At 44.8% G+C, this 21,858-nt stretch overlaps 1 protein-coding gene across 6 annotated transcripts in view; it reads right to left on the reverse strand.

The window, feature by feature from the left end:
• The window catches only part of AASDHPPT (aminoadipate-semialdehyde dehydrogenase-phosphopantetheinyl transferase), a 95,157-nt gene that overhangs the window by 33,096 nt on the left and 40,203 nt on the right, over positions 1 to 21,858 (reverse strand). For 3 of the 6 annotated variants that reach the window (XM_075592379.1, XM_075592382.1, XM_075592378.1), the window contains one exon: positions 3,578 to 3,717. In XM_075592379.1, the coding sequence (XP_075448494.1) occupies positions 3,578 to 3,717 (140 nt within the window). The remainder of the gene's footprint in view (positions 1 to 3,577; positions 3,718 to 21,858) is intronic. The other 3 variants (XM_075592383.1, XM_075592381.1, XM_075592380.1) reach the window with 1 other exon arrangement.

The following is a 21,858-nucleotide window of genomic DNA, read 5'->3' on the forward strand; positions in this document are numbered from 1 at the left end:
GTTATTTAGCAAACAAGACTGGTATTTCCAATTCTTGTTTTAAATATAAACACCCTTCAGACATCAGCTGATTATGTTCTACTGCATATGGAAAGAGATTACAAAAAAAGTTCTGGGTTATGTTTTTTCTCTCTCAATATTATTCATAACACTAATGCTCCTTTAGATCAGGACTCGATTCTTTTTGCTTCCTGGAAATCAAACTGTACATAAAGTACCAATTTGAGGATCTGCAGGGAATGCTAATCAAACCCTTTAGACAAGCAAAGTGATTTCTAGAAGCTCAGTTTAGCCTTCTAACCTAAGTAACCTTCTATGGGGCCATATCATGTTTGCATAAAATGCTAATATATGATAATCTTAATCTAAACTAATCTCTGATTTCACACATATACAAGTTTTAAGTTTTCCTATATAACTTCACACACACACACACACACACACACACGGTTTATGCATCTTTCCTTATTTATTCAACCTTCTGTAAAATTAAAACCTTTAAAAACAACACACAAAAAAGATTCTTCTGGCACGCAATAGTCGTGTGTGTGTTTTCTTTTTAAGTGAAATGTACAGTACTTATTAAAGAGTGTCATCTATTTTTATATACGGAGACAAATTGTATTGCTAAAGCTCTCTTTCATCGTTCCTCGTCTCTGTTTGATTAGGAATTTTGAAGGAAACAATGACTAAAAATATTTCACAATTTTCCTTTTTCTATTTCAGGGGTGGCCAACCTGACTGGGAGTTGGAGCCAGAATGTAGCTGTCTTATTGTCAAAGGGCCACAATAGGAAATAAAATCACCAGCTCACCCCCCTCATCATCAGCACCCCCACACCACCTCTCCCCCCTCATCAGCTCCCTCTCACCAACCACCCCTCTCCTCATCAGCTCCGCTCACCAGCTCTCCCTCCTCCTCATCAGCTCCCCCTCCCTCATTCTCCTCAGCTCCCTCTCTCTAGCTCTCCCCTCCCTCATCAGCTCCCCCTCAGCAGCTCTCCCCCTCATCAGCATCAGCTCCCATTCACCAGCTCTCCCCTCCTCATCAGCTCGCTCTCACCAGCTCTCCTCCCTCCTCATCAGCTCCCCCTCCCTAGCTCTTCCCCTCCTCATCAGCTCCCCCTCCCTAGCTCTCCCCCTCATCAGCTACCCCTCCCTAGCTCTCCCCCTCCTCATCAGCTCCTCTCACAAGCTCCCCCCTCATCAGCTACCCCGCATGAGCTCTCCCCCCCTCATCATCTCCCCCTCACCTGCTCTCCCCTCATCCTCATCAGCTCCCCTCACAAGCTCTCCCCCCATCCTCAGCAGCTCCCCTCAACAGCTCTCTCCCCTCCTCCTCAGCTCCCCCTCCTAGCTCTCCCCCTACTCATCAGTTCCCCCTCCCTATCTCTCCTCATCAGCTCCCCTCACAAGCTCTCCCCCCCTCATCCTCATCAGCTACCCCGCACAAGCTGTCCACATCAGCTCCCCCTCACCAGCTCTCCCCCTTCTCATCATCAGTTCCCCCCTCACCAGCTCTCCCCTTCCTCATCCTCATCAGTTCTCCCCACATCATCATCAGCTCCCCCTCACCAGCTCTGCCCCCCCCCCTCACCAGCTCTGCCCCCTCCCTCATTAGCTCCCCCCCACCCTCATCAGCTCCCCTTTAAGACCCACCTTAAGACACACTTGCTTAAAGAAGCATATGAATAGCACTGTGGATATTCTGAACACGATACATAAAGCTTGGCCCCCTGCAGACGCACTTACCAGAACTCCCTCCTACTGTCTCTGTACGTTCTCCCTACCTACCAATTAGACTGTAAGCTCCTCGGGGCAGGGACTCCTCTTCCTTAATGTTACTTTTATGTCTAAAGCACTTATTCCCATGATCTGTTATTTATATTATCTGTTATTTATTTGATTACCACATGTATTACTACTGTGAAGCGCTATGTACATTAATGGCACTATATAAATAAAGACATACACTACAATACAGCTCTCCCCCTCCCTAATTTTCATCAGCTCCCCCTCACCAGCTCTCACCCTGCCTCATCCGCTCCCCCTGACCAGCTTTCCCCCTCCCTCATCCTCATCAGCTCCCCCTCACCAGCTCTCCTCCCCCTCATCATCAGTTTCCCATCACCAGCTCTCCCTCCTCATCAGCTCCTCCTCCCCATCCTCACCAGCTAGCTAGCTCTCTCTGTAAACTCTGTCTCTCTCTTCCCCTCAGCTCTCCCTTCCATGCCTACCTTTGGCGGGAGAAGATGATCAGAAGAGCAGACGGCAGAGGAGCTGTGGCAGCAGACACCGGAGATTATAAAGACTTCCGGGCCAGACTGCTAGAGGGCCCTCCTCCCTTGCCGTCCTCCCCATGCCTTGCCGATTCCTCTACCGCCTTCTGTTTGCCGTGGCCCACAGCCGCATACCATCTCCCCCTGCCTGCCTCTACAGGGAGAAGAGAGAGAGAGCGGGCCCCCCAAGAGTGTGGGCCCCATGGCTTTGCCCGGGCTATAGCTACGCCCCTGCGTCAGGTTATGCACTGTGTAAGTGTGTAGTGTCGTCGATGTGTAGTGCCATCTGGTTCCACTCTGTATGAGTGTATAGTGCAAAGTATAACTTGACCGCACTATACACAGAGTATGTAGCCAGCGGCACAATACCCTGACACAGGACATAACCTGACGGCACTACACACCGACACAAAGTATAACCTGACACAGAGTACAAGTGGGGGAGGGGGGTGACAAATGGGGGGGGGGGGGGAATGGGAGGGGGGGGGGAAGAGGAGATGACAAATGGGAGGGGGGGCAGAGAGGGTGAAAAAATGGGGAGGGGGGAGGGGGTGACACATGGGGAGAGGGGGTGACATGGAGGATAGGGCAGTGGGGGTTATGGGAACAGTTGGGGGGGGACAAGAATGGCAGTGGGGTGATTGTCCCTAACTTGCTCTCCAGTCTCCATAGCCAGCACCACATGGAGCTCTCAGCAGACAGTGTGTTTACTGTACCCTGTGATGCTTGGGAACCCACCAGGGGTCAGTGCTCCACAGGCCCTCAGTAGAGGAGCTGGCTAGCGGGCGCTCTGTCTTTTCCTCTTCCATGTCTCAATGGTCTCTCTGCACTGTCTGCAGTCAGAGCCCCTGTTTTTCATTTTTTCCCCATTCAGGGGTCGCCAGGAAGCACTGAAGGGCTGCATGTGGCCCTTGGGCCCCAGGCTGGACATCCGTTCTATTTAGTTAATAAGGAAAAAAAAAGATTTCTACAATATACTGTACAGTATATTGCTAACATTCAAGAATTCCATGGAACACAGAAACAGATCTTATATATGAACATTTTTAAGCATGCCATGTGTTGAACAAAAATGGTAAAATTGATCAAATGTTCATTTTCAAAAATTTTAAGGATGTTACGAGTATATGCTCAGACTCTTTTTTCTTTAAACTATAATGCATTGGTATGTAAAGATTTTTACGCACCCATGAAAGCAATGGGCTAAAATGCTGTAAAATAGCCTACTTACTCTCCATGTATGTGTATATTTGTGTACATACTGCAAATTACTTAATTAACGTAAAGACAATGACTTACCCAGTGCCTATAGAACATATCCAGTCGAGTCCTGTCATTGTTCATACTCTTAATTGAGCCCCACTCTCTCTCTGTGAACTGACGATTCATGATGCGGAAGAACTCTTCAGTTGAACCACTACCTGTAAAATGGCAAACACCTATTTAAATTAACCAGCTAAATATATAACATCATTCAATTTAAAGAAGAAGATGTGACCTTGTGGTAAAGTACTTGGCCTTTGAAACAGAAGAATCTAGCTGAAGGTTTAGTGCAAGCTCCCAGTGATTGTAAATAAATTACTTTATCTAGCTGTGCCATTGGGAGCCTCAAACAGTTACAGAGATTCATTGCACCTGTAACTCCCACTATGTTCATCATAGTGAATAATTTCAGTGCTATACTGTATCAGAATTATTAATTATGTATGAACTCTCTATTGTGCTGAAGAGATCAGTAATGTAGTTGATATACATTAGTTGAATAACTATGTCAAGAAGTGCAATATATATATATATATATATATATATATATATATATATATATATATATATATATATATACTTTTTTTACTCACCATAACTTAACTCAGTATGGTAACCCCCATCCTTTAGCTTCTTTGCATAGCCAGTTAATCAACCCCACACTGATGAGACCCATTAAAGCTGCAGTTCAGTCTTTTTTTTTTTAATTTATTTTTTTACGTCAATAATTTCATGTGTGCAATCTCTAATTACCTAAAGAACTGTATAGCTGCAGGTCAATTCGTTCTCCATGTATTGATAGGCGAAATTTGGTGACATAATTAGAGCTGGCATATGTTTTTATTTGCTTCTGTCAGTCAGTGGAAGCTCATGAATATTCATGAGCACTCCTGCACTGACATGTGCTAGAGGGAGGGCAGGGCTGACAAAGGGGTGTGCCAGAGCTTGTGACAGGACATGAAGGGGCAGTGCCTTAGCAAATGGCTGTTAAAATAGTATACAAAAAATTGGTCTTTCAAAGTTGTTTTTTTAAAAACAGAAAATGCTAAAAGTATTTTTTCTTACTACAGAACTGATTTATTAAAAAAAACCACACATGCAGGATATTGACTGAACTGCAGCTTTAAGGTCGAAACAGCTGTCTGTGGGTCGGTTTTCTGGCTATGCACCTTAACCTTGGCTGTGCTCAAAGCTGTGACCATGCAGCAAGCTTAAGCCTATAGGGAACCATGTTAAAAATGGTTTTTAAAGCAAAAAGTAGCACTGTGTGCTCATTTGCATGTCATTTCCCAGAATCCCTTGCTGCAGTGGAAGTGCTGTGTGCTGAGTGATAATGGTGAAAGGCGGAGTTGCAGACCTGCCTAAGACATGCAGATGAGCATCCAGTTGTATTTACATTTATATATATTTTTTTTTTGTTTTTTTGTTTGTTTTTTACTTTACTTGCCTGACCGTGGCGAGTCCCGAAGCACAAGATTGCCCCAGTCTTACTAAAGCCTTCCCCAATCAAAAAATAAAATAAACATTTCTCTGAGTACTCTGATCGGTAACATACTGTACTAAAAGAAATTCTGAATAAGCCCAATTTTAGGAAAGTGACAAATATAAAAATTAGTAAACATAAAGAATAGCAAAATGGATTGCAGCTTCTAATAATAAATGTAAGCAAGGAAAATGCTTAAAACTAGACTTCTGCCTTTAGGGATAAAGAATCGTTTTAGCCATCTAGTCTCCAAATATCCATGGAATAGTCAGAGAAAACAGTCTAAATGTCTGTGCATATGCTTCTATAGAAGGTGAATACAGATGTAGACAGACTAACATTCCCTGTAGCAGAGGGAAAAAACGGTTTGCCGTTGCTCCACGAAATATGAAAGCCAAGCAGCTCAATGTTAGCTTACCGGCTGCATGCAGGAAACCATCCGTGGCATGCATTGATTGTAGGGAATGTTGGTCTAGCCACAACTTAGGTGCAGTCTGGCGGGCAGTGAACAGCTTATGTAGGCCCCAGGAAAACCCATTCCCTGGGTAAGGGAGGGAGGTGTGGGGGGCGGGCCAACGAGGATGATGCCAGCCCCCTGGTTAGGAGGCACACCTCCCCGCCGATGCAAGGGGGGGCACTATCCAAAGGTATTGCACCAGATTAATCAAAGGAAAATTTCTAATTGCTTTAACTAGGAGTCCCTTTATTTGATAAATGTGGTGTTGTTTTTGCACTGACTTTGCCCAAGTTTTGCAACTGGCATAACAGACGTTTATGGATAAGGGCCTTGATACTTCGACCCCTTAAGACTGTTTCAAAGAGGAAAAAATAAATCACTGAATGGGTTCTTATGAAAGCACCTGCCAATAGCATCATGGCTGATTCTCAGGTAATAAATCTTGTTCCCAAAACGCTTTCTAAATGATCTAGTATAGATTACTACTGAGAATTTAGTAAGCTTAACACAAAACTGAAATCATTGCAATGAAGTTAGAATGTGGGAACTATAAGGGCATGTTTTGATATTAGATTAATCAGTTTTTCTTTTTAGTTTACAGATTATACGCAATACTGTACTTACAGTAAGTAAATACTGCATTCACAAGAACATTTTCTGCTCAATTCATTAGCCAGTCCATTTTTACTCCGAATACCCACTTTAATAATCTTACTGCTATGCTCCGTAGAGTTTTATAAATTTACAGCTCACTTAACTATTGATCTGTCTAACTCTATGCTTAATTAATCTCTTCTGAAAGAGAATTTTGAGTCAATTGAACAAGGATTATCAAGAGGAGCAGAATTCCCTATTGCAATTGTGTGAGACCCACAGTAAGTAGAGGAATGGAGCCGGGAGTGGATTGAGACGATTGGGTGTTTGGTGCAACTTGGAGGACGAGGGAATAAACTATGGCCCGAACGTATGGGTGCGAGCCTGAATAGAGTTCCCACCCTGGATGAGATATTGTATAATGGAGGAGGGTATGGAGGAGAAGGCTGTGTGTGCGGCCTATGGTAAGTAGAAGAAGAGAAATTAATACACATCAGCTCTGGAGACTCCCCGCTTCAATCCTAGAACTATATATAAAAAAAAATTTAAAGCAGGGTTGCTGCCTTAGGCTGCGGCTAGGCAGGGAGCGAGCGCGCTGGTGCTCAAGCACGATAAAGTAATGCGCTCCCACTCAACAGGGCGATTTGTGTCCGGCAAGGTGCGCGCACGGGGGGAGCGGCCAAGACATCACGGGGCTGATTCGCCCTCATTGGGCGAACCGCTCACGTGACGAGCGAGCGGCAGATTCAAATTTGCTTGCGTCGGCAAGCAGCTAAGCGCCGAGCATGCGCATGTGCTCGCTCACGCTGGCCACACACATTGCAGCAATGTGTTTCATCGTGGCCAGCATGAGCGCGCCCGTCTGCTCAGCGCCACCATGGACGAGGCACTTGCGCTGGCTGCGATGAAAAACATAGCTGCAATGTGTGTGGCCAGCGTGAGCGAGCGCTTGCACGGCGTTTAGCTTTTTGCAGAGGCAAGCAAATTTGAATATGCCGCTCGCTGGCGCCTCACATGAGCATTTCACCTAATGAGGGCGAACCAGCTCCGTGATGTCATGGCTGCGCACCCCGACACCCCCCCCCCCCTTTGACGCAACTAGCTGACCATACATCGCCTAGCAGAGCACGTGATGTCACCGTGTACAAGTGCCGGCGCGTTCACTCCCTGCTGGCCGCAGCCCTAAGCACAAATACAGTCTAAATGTAGAAAATGAACCATTTAGAGTACAAAGATGAAACTTTATGGGTCAATAGGTGCTTACACAGGCATCAGAGAGAGAAAATATGAATGCTGTATGCCCTCTCAGACATGGGCATATTAGGTCATGAAAAGAAACATTTTGCAAAATTAAGATGGAACATTTTCCATGTCTGGGACTAGTACTACAGCCTTCTTTTATACTTAAAGAGTAATTGGTCAGAAACATGTAAATATCACTCACTCCAGGCATTGAAAATAATTTTTTTTATGAAAATGTCGGAATTTAATTACTGCCATCTGTTAGCAGTCCCAGTAATAACTTATGATGCAGTACATAGTGCAACAAAAGACCTTTAAAATGATATATAACATGAAACAGCAAATTATATAAATAATAGAGAAATGTCTAAGTGCGCTTTTTTTTGCCGTAAGTGCATTTTTCTAAAAATATGGATAGCCCGGTCACAAACGACATGACCAAAAAATAATTAGTTTGAATTTGAATGTTACTCTGCAATACCTATTAATTAAAAAACTTGGACCAAATTGTTGATGGTCATGCAACAATTTGTTTTCATATGGAGTGACCCCTACGTCATACAAGATTGTGCCTTACAGTACTACTTACTTGTCAGTAGCATATGCAAAAGAAAACACATAACGTGAAAAGATATGTAACAAATTGATGTCTCATGGTAACTCCTGCAACACTAAATTATATATAATCAAAAACGAATATATACATAATAATACACACACACTAATATATATATATATATATATATATATATATATATATATATATATTTACACACACACACGGCTTGACAAATAACCAAAAAAGCTACTCGCCCGACCAAAAAAAAGCTACTTGTACCTAGGCCCCGCCCCCTGGGCAAGTTCTCAATATCTCGCTATAAATGTACATTCTCAAAGGTTGAAAACGCATATAAATCAGCAAACACATTTAACTTTTCCACTTCCTTCACAATCCTTTCATATGATGTCATTGTGTTTTCTCTTCTGCTCTGCCCACCTGCCCTTCTACCCTGACCCCTGCTCTTCTGCCCTGCCCTACTACGCTGCCCCCTGCCCTTTTCTGCTGCGCTGCTCTACTGCCCTGTTCTCCTGCGGTTCTCTCCCCCTGCGGCAGTTGAGAAATGTTTATCTATAACAGACGTGGAATCTGTTCCCTGGTGAATGATCCACGGTACAGCAGGAGGGGGACCGGGAATGATTTCCCTCTACAGACCCTGTGTTCTCTGAGCTGCTGAAATAGTGTGTAACTAGGTGTATTGTTCTGTTGGGTTTTGTGTTGCTGTGGTGGTATATGCAAGTAGGTACTAAAGGCATTTCCCATTACTGGAGGGTTTAGTGCAGTGGTTGTCAACCTTTATTTGGTTAGAGAACCCCAGAATTCGATTTTGAAATTCAGGGGAACCCCAACCCTCGCCCCATTTCTCCGCTCCCCCCCCTCCTTGTCGCCGTCTCTCTCTTCCCCCTCACACTCTCCCACTTACACCCCCCACATACACACTCCCCCCCCCCCCCCACCACACACACGCATTCCCACCTCCTGTTTGGACCCGTTCAGGAGTGAAGCTCTTGGAAGGTGTCCACCTCCCTCCGTGCGAGAACGCGTGCCGACAGGAGCAGGCAAAGAGAGAAGAAAGATAGCAGTGACCCACCGGGTAACTGCTGTGTGGGGTGCCGCCTAGGAAAGCTGCCGGGTCTTCCCCCCCCCCCCCCCCGGCGGCCACGGAACCCCGGTTGAAAATCTAAACTTTAGTGGCATTCATACATTACCTACGGCAGTGTGGTGCGGCATTCTCTGTCTTCATCTTCAAGTTGCACTTTTCCCCTTGCAGCTCCAGTTAAAATGGCCGCGCGGGGTCAAATAACGCTACGTTGCCATGGTAACAAAAGCTTAAAGTCCGGAAGTATAGCTGGCTGCAATTCCTGGAGCAATAAGTTTACATTTCTCACTCTAATGGAGCACATAGCCTTGATTTCGGAGGAGTGGCTCAGTGAGTAAAGACACTGTGCCAGTCAGAGTTTGAAGCAGGGGAGCCTGGTTCAATTCCCGGTGTCGGCTCCTTGTGACCTTGGGCAAATCACTTTATCTCCCTGTGCCTCAGGTGCAAAAAAAATAGATTATAAGCTCCACGGGGCAGGGACCTCAGCCTGCAAAATGTCTCTGTAAAGCGCTGCGTACAACTAGCAGCGCTATACAAGAACATGCTATTATTATTATTATCGCTCCATCATACCCTCAGAGAATGCACTTAGTTGATCCGTACAACAGGGTCAGCAAAACCCACAATACTGAAATTGTCTGCTAATCTTATAGCTGTCCCATCTCCATAACCAAACATAGAGAATGGGGCAGCGACCAATCACCACATGGATGCTAGGTGGTGAGCCAATTACAAGACGAGGCTTGTCTGTGTTGGTCAATCGGGACTGGAGACGTGACGTAGACGCCGAGGCAAAGAAGGCGGGAATTACTAACCAGCCAATGGGAACAGCACCAACGCCTCCTGTTCCCAAGCCAAGCTCGCTATCTCTTGATGAGATAGGCGCCTCTCTGTCCGAGTAGACAATGGTCCTGTTAATCAGACCAACGGCTCCCAGACATCCCCACCCTCCATTGTCCACAACATCCTCGTGGGACCCTGGTCGTGCAGGCAGAGTAAGGGTACTACCAGTCTAGCATGGCCAGAGCACAGTTATAAATCAACACCAATAGTTCAGCAAGAATACACAGTACAATCATTTTACATATAAATACTTAGCTAGATAAGCCACAATAGGATGAATACACAGGGCTACCCTGTATATCGAACCAGACGATAGGGCAATGGCTGTGCTTTGCCTTTATCTAGAAGATGCACATTGCCCCTACCGTCACAGTAAACATAAATGATTACTTTATTATGAAAATACATTTTGTCAACCTGTATAAATGAAATATCTTTGCTGTATCCACCATTTTAAAAACCATCACAATAAAGATCCTTCCCTATTGCGCTATAAGGGTATTAAAATGGTACCAGTTGATAGAAGAGGTGGCAATAGGGTAAAAAACCCTCTCAAAACGTGAGAGCTTTTTTATATTTAAATTAAGAACACTAATCCCTGACAGACTAAATGAGGATATAGATATAGTTTCCCTATACTAAAAGGTATCTGAGTCCCCTACATACTGCTTCAAAGATATAATTGTTTCCTGTTTATTTTACTCTGTATGGTTTGGGCGTAGGTTCCAATCACTAGTAAGAATACGGTACATTATGGTTTTGATTCTAGTCAAATGTCACTAACAGTGGCCCCTTAAGTGTTGGTGCCTCATGAGTTTATTTGGACTATTAAAGCGGCTCTATCGATTTGATTCTTAATTATGCTTCAGCTTTAGGTTAGTAGCAGGGAGTAGATTTCACCACTAGGCTCCTATTCTACTATTCCTAATTTACCTTTTTTTTTTGCTAGTGTTCTATTGGCCACTGACAAGATATCTGTTTCAATCACTTCAGAATACCGACTTTGATCCCTATACTGTATATATGTCTATATATGATTCAATGTGGTCCCAGTATTTGAAGGAGCCACAGGAGTCTTTATGATTACATAGCAACTATATCCTGCTAATCTATAAAGTTGTTTCTCTAGTATGTAACAACACAGGTTCTTTGTAGCCAGTAGTTTCATTAACAAAATTATGTGATCTATTTGTAACCACTCGCACATGTGATCGTGTATATAGCTGCTAATGTTTTTAATTTGTTATTGTGTTGTCTATTTAAAGGTTCATGAAATAATTTGTACAGACACAATATGGTTGCGTTATTTTTATTTATTTTTTATTTTTATTTTTATTAAACAGATGTGATCTGTTGTTTGTTCTTAGAGCACACCACCCTGTCTCCCTTCACCAGCCTATGATTTGTAAGGCCTCGGGCATGGTCAGCGCTTATGTGCTGACCCGTGCTGAGGCGTGCTGCTGCTCGAAACTGAGCCGCAATGAGAGCAGCTTTAGCAGGGGCTCGCGCACGCTTGCGTAAGTGTGTGTCTGACAGTTTTGAAATTTGGCGCAGGACCGGTCACGTGAGCGGTCAGCTCCGTGACGTCACTGGCCCGCCCCTGTCGGCGAGCTGTGTAAGGCCAGGGAAAGCAGAGCCTCAGCGCGCCTCCGCACTGTTTGGGGCACTACGTCCCAGGCCTAAGACATACAGCTGATTGGTCACTGCTTATTGTTGATGACTCCAATCAGATGGAGCTAGTGGGGATATATGATGGAGGTGTTGAGTTATTTGTTTTTTCCCTGATGAAGTGGCATGAGGCTTCGCCATGAAATGCGTAGGAATTCTTTTTCTGCTTCACTATTTTAGCGTTTGTAAGTACACACTGGCAATGCTTGTCCCATTACAGCTCGAGTATCCTGGGAATGTATACCAACACTGATTACTCAGCTGAGGACTTATTCAGCCAGTGAATCTATCACATTGAGTTATCCATAGGGTAAAGCTGACATCACTCAGGTGCACAAGCGCCAAGTACTGTTTCCAATGTCTACCCATGGAACTTTGATGAACGGAAGACATTTTCCTGCTGGCTGTTACGCCTGATTCCCCAAATTGTGCGGCTGATTCAGCTGCAGATCAGTGGACCGTGGAACGCACTGAGGACAGGCTGAGTGATATTGTTATATGCGCATAATCATTGTATTTTTTGTACGTGCAATACTTACCTTTTTTTTATACTGCCAATATACATTTTATATCTACTACACTATGAGTGGTTGTGCGCTCTTTTTTTCTTCATATATAGGTGTGTGTGTATATACACATATATATCTCACATGTACTAAAGAACCTACACACATCTGCTGTTTGGGGAAATGTACTCTGCCAAATTAAAAGGCTTTCAAACTATACAAAGTCACCATAGAGAATCAATGGACTAACAAAAACTGTCAACAAATAAAGGTTGTGTACTTTATTCGTTCCCCAGAGAGAAATCTCATTAAAAAGGTGAGTGCAGTATCCCAGTCTTTCTGCAGGATAAACAGGTACTGCTGCTGCTGCCACTTCAAGATACAATGTGCATACTCCAGATGTATAAGACACCACCATTACAAGCAATATCTTTTTACTACAAAGATTGTCACATCAAAACATCCGTATGTCAAGCCCACTGAGAGGCATTGTAAACGATGAAAGAGGCGCATTGCAAATCTTCACAGTAATGTAATACTGGAAGCAAAAGGTTACTTGGCTTGTATAGTTTTAAATGCAAGCAGCAGCAGAAAATATATATATATATATATATTTATTTTTATTTATTTTTTAACAAAGAAGGCTTTCATCTCAATGCCATTTGTAAAGCAATGCTTTCTTGGATGTTGTCATTCCAATTTAATAAACTATCTTGGAGGATACAGAATCCTTATTGCAGGTGGCTGTTTTTTCACAGTCTAAAAATATTGTAGCATTGAAAAACAACTCTTTAGGCAACTATATTGTCATGCTATAAATGAATAATCCCTATCGTGAATACAGTATGTACCCAAGGTAAAGGTTAAAATTGCAATATAATGTCAAAATGAACCACCATGTAAAAGTATTCCTGATCTTCAACTATCCAAAGTCCTGAAGAAACAAGTCTGTGGAGTGGGACTTGACAAGATTGCTTGTGGTAATAGATAAACTGCTTAGCACCATTTAATAACTCTGGCCCACAGTGTCTCCTAGGATTAGAAAAAGCAGTAACAAAATCCTTAGGGCAATGTGCAGTTTGGGAAATAAAATCCCAGAACTAACTACAATAATGACAGCGGATGACTTGATATTGTAGCTATTACAGGGTCATGGTACAATGAAAATTAGGACTTCGCTATACCAGGCCACACAATATTTAGAAAGTCTTCTTGTGACCGTGGGCAAGTCACTTGATCTCCTGTGCCTCAGGCACCAAAATCAGATTGTAAACTCATCTGCACAAGGACTATGTCTGTAAAAATCCTATGTGCTGTAAAATATACTGTAATTATGAAGCACTTTGAGTCCCATTGGGAGGAAGACGCTACATGAAATAAAGTTATTATTAACATAAAGCATCCGCTGATACAGATGACAGAATTATAAAAAAAAAAAACAAATAGAAACATCTGTCACAATGAGGATAATAGACCAGCACAAACCAATAAAAACATACACCAAGACAATAAATATTCAGTGTCTAAATTTGATATTCCCCATTAATTGTATTAATGCACAATAAGCCTAATTACAAGAAAAAATAAACTGTATAAAAGTGTATCAAAGAGTTAATTCTTAAAACTAGAAAGTAGTATTAATGTATGTATACTAAATTATATATACTGATATTACTATTGTTGACCCTAATCGGATAATCCATATGAACAAAGATTGAAAATCTGTGAATTAACCACATGTATAATATATAGGGAACAGAGAGCTATGGAGAAATACACGTAACACACAGGAAGAATACAGCACATTTGATAAATGGCAAGCTCAAATAATACATTGGTACTAGTATCTAAGTTCTCATTAAATCCATGGGGTGCTAGAGTATTTAGTTTGAAAATGCAATATGCCTCGTCAATATTAAAGCCCAAACTTATCATCCCCTGGTGGAAGAGGCGCAACGTGTTCCAGGCCCATAATTTTAAGTGTAGAGATATCTTTAAACGCACACAGACCCTACAGTCTCACAACCCAAACCCACCACACACTAATATATATATATATATATTGTTCGACAAATCACCCAAAAATCTACTAGCCCAACCAAAAAATCTACTCGCCCCTAACCCCGCCCCTAGCCCCGCCCCCAGCCACGCTTTAAAATAAAACACATTTAATAAATTCCTAGTCAGAACAACATTTATTTTTGACATAAATGTATTTATTGTATTACATTATACTACAATTAGTTGTGTGTACATATACATTGGAGGGGATGTGTTCCCTACCTGTCTTCTGGGTTAGGGGGGGTTCCGATGTCTTCCATGTGATGCTTGAGTCAGATCTGGAAGAGAGCAGTATAGGTTATTTCGGTGTAGTATAGGGCAGTTAAGATATATAGGGTAAATAAGATATCCAGAGTGTGAGAGAGAGACAGTGGGTGAGAGAGAGAGAAAGACACACACACTCACACACACACAGAGCAGCACACACAGAGAGAGAGACAGAGAGAGAGAGAGAGAGAGAGAGACACACACAGAGAGAGAGAGAGAGAGAGAGAGAGACAGAGAGAGAGAGACACAGTGAGAGAGAGAGAGAGAGAGAGAGACACAGAGAGAAAGAGAGAGACACAGAGAGAAAGAGAGAGACACAGAGAGAAAGAGAGAGACACAGAGAGAAAGAGAGAGACACAGAGAGAAAGAGAGAGACACAGAGAGAAAGAGAGAGACACAGAGAGAAAGAGAGAGACACAGAGAGAAAGAGAGAGACACAGAGAGAAAGAGAGAGACACAGAGAGAAAGAGAGACACACCGAGAAAGAGAGAGACACACCGAGAAAGAAAGAGATACACCGAGAAAGAAAGAGACACACCGAGAAAGAGAGAGACACACCGAGAAAGAGAGAGACACACCGAGAAAGAGAGAGACACACCGAGAAAGAGAGAGACACACCGAGAAAGAGACACACCGAGAAAGAGAGACACACACCGAGAAAGAGAGAGACACACCGAGAAAGAGAGAGACACACCGAGAAAGAGAGAGACACACCGAGAAAGAGAGAGACACACCGAGAAAGAGAGAGACACACCGAGAAAGAGAGAGACACACCGAGAAAGAGAGAGACAATGAGAGACAAAGAGAGATTGAGAGACACAGAGAGATTGAGAGACACAGAGAGATTGAGAGACACAGAGAGATTGAGAGACACAGAGAGATTGATAGACAAAGACAGAGAGAGTGCGACAGGGAGAGGGTGAGGGCGACAGGGAGAGGGTGACACAGGGATAGAGCGACAGGGAAAGGGTGACACAGGGAGAGGGTGACAAAGGGAGAGGGTGCCACAGGGAGAGGGTGCCACAGGGAGAGGGTGCCACAGGGAGAGGGTGCCACAGGGAGAGGGTGCCACAGGGAGAGGGTGCCACAGGGAGAGGGTGCCACAGGGAGAGGGTGCCACAGGGAGAGGGTGACACACTCACAGACACACACTCACAGACACACACATAAACACTCACAGACTCTCTCACACACACTCACAGACTCACACAAACACTAAGACACAAACACAGACACACACACTCACAGACGACACTCACAGACTACACTCACAGACAGACAGACACACACAGACACTCACAGACAAACACACACAAACACACACACACACCCACACTCACAGACACACCCACCCACACTCACAGACACACACACACAGACACTCACACACTCACACACAAACACTCACAGACTCTCTCACACACACTCACAGACACTCACTCACAGACTCACACAAACACTCAGACACAAACACTCAGATGACTCACAGACGACACTCGCACACACAGACAGACAGACACACACAGACAGACACACACACACACACACATCCACACAAACAGACACACACTCACAGACACACACTCACAGACACACTCTCACAGACACACACAGACACTCACACACAGACACTCACACATAGACACTCACACATAGACACACACACTCACAGACACCCACACACACACAAACACACACACAGACATACTCACCCACACTCACTCACAGACACACAAACACTCAGACACACACACCCACACTCACAGACACACAAACGCGCACACACACAAACACTCACAGACACACTCTCACTGGGTGGGTGACTGGGTTTGTATTCATTGGAAGGGAGGGGGCCTACCTGTTCCTCCAGGGCCTGCATCTCCTCCACATGCTGCTCCACATGCCAGGGGATCAGGCAGGAGTTGCGGGAGGATCGGTGGGCCAGCGGGAGGATCGAGGGGCCAGCGGGAGGATCGGGGGGACAGCGGGGGGGGTCAAGGTGCCAGCGGGAGGATCGGGGGGCCAGCGGGTGGTCAAGGTGCCAGCGGGAGGATCGGGGTGTCAGCGGGAGGATCGGGGGGCCAGCGGGAGGATCGAGGGGACAGCGGGAGGATCGGGGGGCCAGCGAGAGGATGGGGGAGCAGCGGGTCGATCTGGGGGCCAGCGGGAGGATGGGGGGGGGCCAGCGGGAGGATGGGGGGGGGCAGCGGGAGGATCGGGGGGGCCAGCGGGAGGATCGGGGGGCAGCGGGAGGATCGGGGGGCAGCGGGAGGATCGGGGGGGGCAGCCGGACAGGCGCACGGCCGCCAACCTCCCCGATGGGAAACGTGGCAAGCCGTGCGTGCGCCCAGGCTGCAGCCAGGAGGGAGGTCAGGGGGAGGTCAGGCAGCCAGATATTCGGGCATTAGTTGCGCAGGGAACGGTGGTGAGCAGGGAAAAGCCGCACTGCCACACCAACCTCCCTGATGGGCATCGTGGCCGGGAACTCCACGTGCCGCCCCCCCTCCAACGCGTGCGCGCGCGCACCCCCCCTCGCGCCCAGGCCGCTTCCCTTCTCCTATTACCCTGCCCGTGCGGGTGCCAAAGGAGCGTGGGACGGAGGGGAAGCGCCTACCTTGTCATCCAGCCCTGGGCAGCAAGCGGGGTGGGGCGGGGGGGTTGCCTCTTCCTCGCGGCAGGCCAATCAAGGAGGGGAATTACTTATTTATTTAAAAAAATATATATATTGGCGCGAGCAGGTGAAATTCATAGAGACTCAGCAGCGGCCTAAATCCACTTGCCAGCGGCCTAAATTCACACGCCACGGGCGTGTAGTTATCATTAATTGTCGAACAATATATATATATATATATATATATATATATATATATATATATATATATATATATATATATATATATTTGTATCAAAAGGAGTGCTACTGGGATTGTGACCTCATATGTTACAAAAGATTTAAAAAAATAAAGTGCTAAATCCAATACAACAAAACATATCCTTAAAATACTTATCTATTTTTTTTCATAAGTGAGAGTCATTTAGTAATTTTTTTAGGCAAAGCATTTTAAAGCTAACAAGCCACGGCAAGGCATTTTAACAACAATAAATTGGGGCCCGTGTTTGTTTACCTATACTAATGATCCTAAGGCTGCGTCCATAGTAACAGCGACATTACGCGCCAAAATAAAAATGCCAAAAGGCAATGCGCACAGCCATAGAGCACGTGCACGACCGCGACCGATACTTCACAAGACAAATTTGTTTGAATTTGCCACATGACGGACGGGTCACGTGTGCGGTTCAGCCAATGAGGGCGAAACGCTCACATGACGTTACGGGCATGCCCCCGCCATGCCCCCGTTGCGCAATCCTACAGGCCACGGATTGCTTCTAGTACAGGTGCGCGTGACGTCATGCGCTCCATCGCGTGCGCCTGTACTATATCCGAGGCCTAAGTCTATCCTCTTTTTGGATCTCCAATTTCCATCAATGAAGACCTGACTATTAAAACTAATATGTATATCTTTCTTTATATAGCACCATCTATGTACATAGCATTTCACAGCTTGAACATTTAATGGGGCAGGTTGGAGTCCTTTTTTAAATCCTAGTTATAGAAACTGAAGGATCTGAGGAATTTTTGCTGAGGAATTTTTCGGAGTGGAGTAATGTCCTCGTGATGACACCAGTTAAAGAATATCTTCCATATTCTGTAGTATATAGCGGACATGACTACTTTTCTGAAGTGAAGTAAGGTATCAAATGCTCTCAGATGTCTTCTTTCAACCTCCACTGAAGGAATAAAGGATTGGGATGGAGGCCAAGAGTAGGAGCCTCTATGGGGTGTCTATGGAAAGGTTCACTAGGTCTGAGAACCATGCCCATGTGGGTCAATGATGTGGTATCAGAATAGCATCTGCCTTGTCTCTCCTGGTTTTGGCTATTACCATTGGTAGTAACGGAGTGGCCTGAAATACGTATATGAGAGGCATGGCATCGAAAACGGTGGTTTTGGGATCCTGCTATCTGGAGCCAAAGTAAGTCCTCTTTGTGTTTGCTCTCGAAGCCATTAAGTCTCCTTGTGTAATAGCACACACAATGGGCAGACGGTTGGCATAGGAAATATAACCATCTGGGTCTTCCTGCTGCACATAGGAGTGATGGGCAGACTGCTTCCTGACAACTGCGGATTTCCCAATGTTCTGAGCACACATCCTTTGCCAGATCTTAATAATGTGTGTATTTTCTTTAAATACATACCATCGCTATACTATGTCTATGAATATTTGTGGACACAACTGCCATTGTGCTGCTAGGACAGTTTGTCTGCTCAAGACATCTGCCTTTATATTTTTGTCTCCTGAAATGTTAGTTGCTGAAAAATGGTGAACTGCCTGATCTGTACATTTCAGGATCTTTGAGACCTCTCTGAGGTGTGCCCCATTGTCGGTTAATATAAACCACTGCTGTAACATTGTCCGACAAAACTCTGAGTGGAAGGACTGAACTAATTTTTTTAATTGCGCGGAATACTGCGCGTATTTCTAGGCTGTTGATGGGTAACTTGGTCTCCGTTGATGACCATCCACCTTGAACCAATCTGTTTTTGCAGAAGGCACACCATTCTGTTAGACTAGCATCGGTGGTAAGTATATTCCTTGCATGTGGAATCAGACTGTGACGGTAGGGGTAGCTGGCATCACAAAACTGAAATGAAGCCCAGCTAGCTACCCCATAATCCATGTAACTTGGCCACCTATCTAAGGCTTATTTTGGCTAAATGTACTTTAATATCTGGGGGAGAACAGGGAATGTATAATGCATTATGTATGTAAGTCAAAGCATTTTATTCCCCGTAAATGCAATCCCCCAGTTTAGTGAATCAACATTGTTCTGTGATGTGATTTGGGAGTCAGCCCTGTAAAATGTAAATGGGATTATGTGACTGCACATACTCATTTCTAAGATAGCAGACTTGTAATGTGATTTGCATGTGTACATTTCTATGGAGGGGACTCTGTGATTTAATCAGCCGAGGTCCTTACAGAGAATGTGGATTGAGACAAAGGCTAGGAGCATGGAGGGGTTAAAGACATTTGGTGAGTGGGAAAGAGTGGACAATCAGGTCTGCTCTGATTAGCCAGCAGCCCATCCCATGTAAAGGATAGCCACAGAGGGCCAAATAAGGGGAGCTGCTGATCAGAGCATGAGAGAGACTGAGAGACATTCTGTGAAGGAGTTTGGATCTTGACTGTGACCAGCTGGAGATACATGTCAGAGGGGCTGCTGTGTGATCAGCACTCTATCCTGGACGAGAAGCGAGACAGGTCCTTGCACCTAGCGAGGCTAGAGTCTACTCCCCAGGTCCCCAGTTGGTATTGTATCTTGTTTTGTGCACCTTTGTTTTGTCCGTTGGCGTGCCAGAATAAACCTAATTTAATTCAACAACTTTGTCCCGTCTGGTGCTAGTGATCCCGGGGGTTTCGGTGTAAAAGTACTGGTCTCCTGTGACATAGACTTTCCCTTGTAAAGGGTCTTTAGTTTGAGCCAAGAGTGGAATTCTGTCTCGCTGTGTTGGTAACTTGATCCTGCCGCTTTAAATTAAATTAACCTATAGCCGTCTTAGATCGAATCCGGCCCATGTCTATGACCGAGTTTAGAAGTCCTATAAGGAGCAGAAACTGTAGCAGAGGGGGACGATTTATACTTAGGAAAGAAGACTCTTTCCCTATAATGTTGACCACTTCTACTGAGGGTAAGGAAACAATTCCCTGTTGAGTATCGAACAGGACCCCAAAAAACTGAATCTGAGCAGGAATCATCTTGCTCTTTTCTACATTTATGATCCACCCATGGTCTTCTAGTTCTCCGGACATGTAATTGTGCCAGGCGTTCCGAATCAGCTTTCATCAGCCAATCGTCTGCCCTTGACGAATATTCAGATTTGGTGAAGCATTGTCACGATAACCGTCATTACCTTGGTAAATGATCGCGGGGCTCGTCTCCAATGCAAAAGTGAAGACATTTTCTTTGAGCGTGGAAAATTGGTATATGTAAATACGCATCTCATAAGTCGAATGATGCCAAGTAATTGCCTTGCTGCACCGCTGCCAAGACCGCATTCATGGATTGCATCTTGAAATGATGAATTTTTAAGTGGCAATTGACCTGCTAGAGGTCTAACACTGCTGTGTGTCCTCCTGATGACTTAGAGACCAGAAAGGGTATTGCGTCAAACCCTTGACCATGCTGCTCGAGAGGTACCTTTTGAATGGCTGGGTTGATCCAGAGATCTTGTATAGCCTGATTTAATTGGCTGACCATTAATTGATCTTTTGGCAGCCGGGATTTCTGAAAGAAGTCACCTTGGTCTGTAAATAGTTCTTAGGTATCTTAGGTATCAAATAGACTCATCATTTGGAGGATCCATTAGTCTTCATCTGGACCCACGGTTCGAGAAACTCTGCCAGTCTGCTCTCAACTGGTATAAATTTTCTCAATGGGGTTCTTAAAACTTCAGGAGTTCTGCTTTTTTGGTCTCCGTTTGTATTGAAAGGCTTGCCTGGTCTGTAGACTCTGGTCTCTTGATTAACATATTTTGGCTTTTTTGGACTTGAGGAATTACATTTTCTCTGCTGTAGCAAGAACTGTCCATTGGAGGCTGAAATTCTGGTCAGGATGTCATCCAAAGCTTCTCAAAAAATTTAGAAACCGGTATAAGGCAGAGACACTAATCTTGACTTGGAACAAGTAACTGCTGCCCATGGTTTTAACCAAAGTGCTCTTGTGGATCAGGATCATACTGTTGGTCACATGACATCCATGGATGCGATGCACTGGAAATCCATGGCATATTTTAGACTTCAAAAGTCCAGTAATAGTGCCTGTCTGGAAGTGCCTGATTCAAACTGGTCTTCCCGATCCGAGATTCTTACTGTTCTGGCTATACTGGATATAGCGGTTACTGGTTTAATTGTTATGCCCAGAGTAGTGAATTGCATCCGTAGTGCACCGTCAATATGTTTTCCATTGGGTTTTTAAAGGAAGAACCGTCTCCTAAGGGAATGGATGTGTGCTTTGCTATCCGAGCAATTGCTGCATTAATCTTAGGAGGGAGACAGCATGATCTGCAGTCCTCTTGGAATGGATACATTTTCTGAAAATGCCTTGGGGTTATGCCCCCTTTTTCCATTATCTTCCACTCTGAGAGATAACAAATGACACAGATATAACACAGACAATAATTCCCTGGCGCACTATCAGATAATAAACCTGACGAATCGGAGTAGTCCCATGAATCAAAAGATGGTATAAAGAAGATCCACAGTCCACAATGTCCCGTTCTTTTACACAGAATGCTGGTCTGAAAATTACCCCTGAAGAAGTGACGTCAGAGTCACGAAACGCGCGTAGGGTGGAGCCTGTTGAACGTGCTGCAACGTGCAGACCCTGTGGAAGGAAAGGAGGTTGATTGACGGGGAACGTCATCGGAGGAGGGACTAGGCGCTCCGAGTCGCGGCCACGAAGCGGGGACCCACGCC

This window comes from Ascaphus truei, chromosome 3, assembly GCF_040206685.1.
Source record: "Ascaphus truei isolate aAscTru1 chromosome 3, aAscTru1.hap1, whole genome shotgun sequence".
Taxonomy (NCBI): domain Eukaryota; kingdom Metazoa; phylum Chordata; class Amphibia; order Anura; family Ascaphidae; genus Ascaphus; species Ascaphus truei.